The following is a 1,067-nucleotide window of genomic DNA, read 5'->3' on the forward strand; positions in this document are numbered from 1 at the left end:
GTTGGAGAAGGTTTTATACCAGTGCCTCCACTCTCGCGCTGCTGTTGAGGAGCTGGGGTCCAGAACCAGACGAGCCGGCTTTAATAGTTTTTCCATATTCTAATTGATTAAATGGTCATAATTATAAGACTTGGTAGCTACTCCCAAGCTTTAATCAACTAGAACACCTGGATATACATGACAAAATATAGTTTACACAATACATATATATATATATATATATATATATATATATATATATATATATATATATATGTAATGACCATAATAGTACTCATCATATGAATAAGTAAAGCGAGGGAACCAACTTAACGAGGAAAGTCACGACAGTTTCTCTAACCTGTCCCAGACAGAATGCAACGACGTAGCTAGACAGAGTATGACGCGCAAATAAACAAACAAACGATTCGAAGTTAAATGACAAAATATGACACCATGTAACTATTCTTATAAGATTATTTCAGGAAACAAGATCACATTAAATTTAATAATTAATGAGAAAAATACGTAATGTCCACAATTCATCATACAATGGTAAAAAAAAAACATACAAAAAATGGTATATATATAATGTAGTAATGTCATAATTATTGTAGTTATTGTAACAATATTGTTATATGTATTGAAGTGATAGGGGAATATCATAAAGATATACCATAATATTTTGGATGTGTGCAATTGGTGTGTGCGCTGCTGGTATAGCCCTCTTGCACGCGACGACTTCGTATGGCGATATGCATACGTATATTGCATACGTATGCACATCTAATGTATGTATGAGTGTGTGTGACCAAGGCCACACACGCTCATACATTGAATCACCCCCCCCCCTGTAATTTCAATATATATGTTTACTGTCCGGAAGGGTGTATTCATGGTGATGTGCATACGCATATTGCATACGTATGCACATCTAATGTATGTATGAGTGTGTGTGGCCAAGGCCACACACACTCATACACTGGATCAGCCCCCCCCCCTTCTTTACATTATATACACCAAGATGTCACCACTTACCATCATATACAGTTATATTGAGAAGGGTGCATTCACGGAGATGTGCATGC

The 1,067-nt window shown here is 36.1% G+C and overlaps 1 protein-coding gene across 1 annotated transcript in view; it reads right to left on the reverse strand.

The window, feature by feature from the left end:
* Positions 1-96, reverse strand: part of LOC143038162 (uncharacterized) — a 609-nt gene extending 513 nt beyond the window's left edge. The window contains exon 1 of the mRNA XM_076207180.1: positions 1-96. This exon is cut by the window's left edge and continues 513 nt beyond it. Within this exon, the coding sequence (XP_076063295.1) occupies positions 1-96 (96 nt within the window).
* Positions 97-1,067: the final 971 nt, after the last annotated feature.

This window comes from Oratosquilla oratoria, chromosome 23, assembly GCF_046742065.1.
Source record: "Oratosquilla oratoria isolate Oo_2021 chromosome 23, ASM4674206v1, whole genome shotgun sequence".
In the NCBI taxonomy this organism is placed as follows: Eukaryota; Metazoa; Arthropoda; class Malacostraca; order Stomatopoda; family Squillidae; genus Oratosquilla; species Oratosquilla oratoria.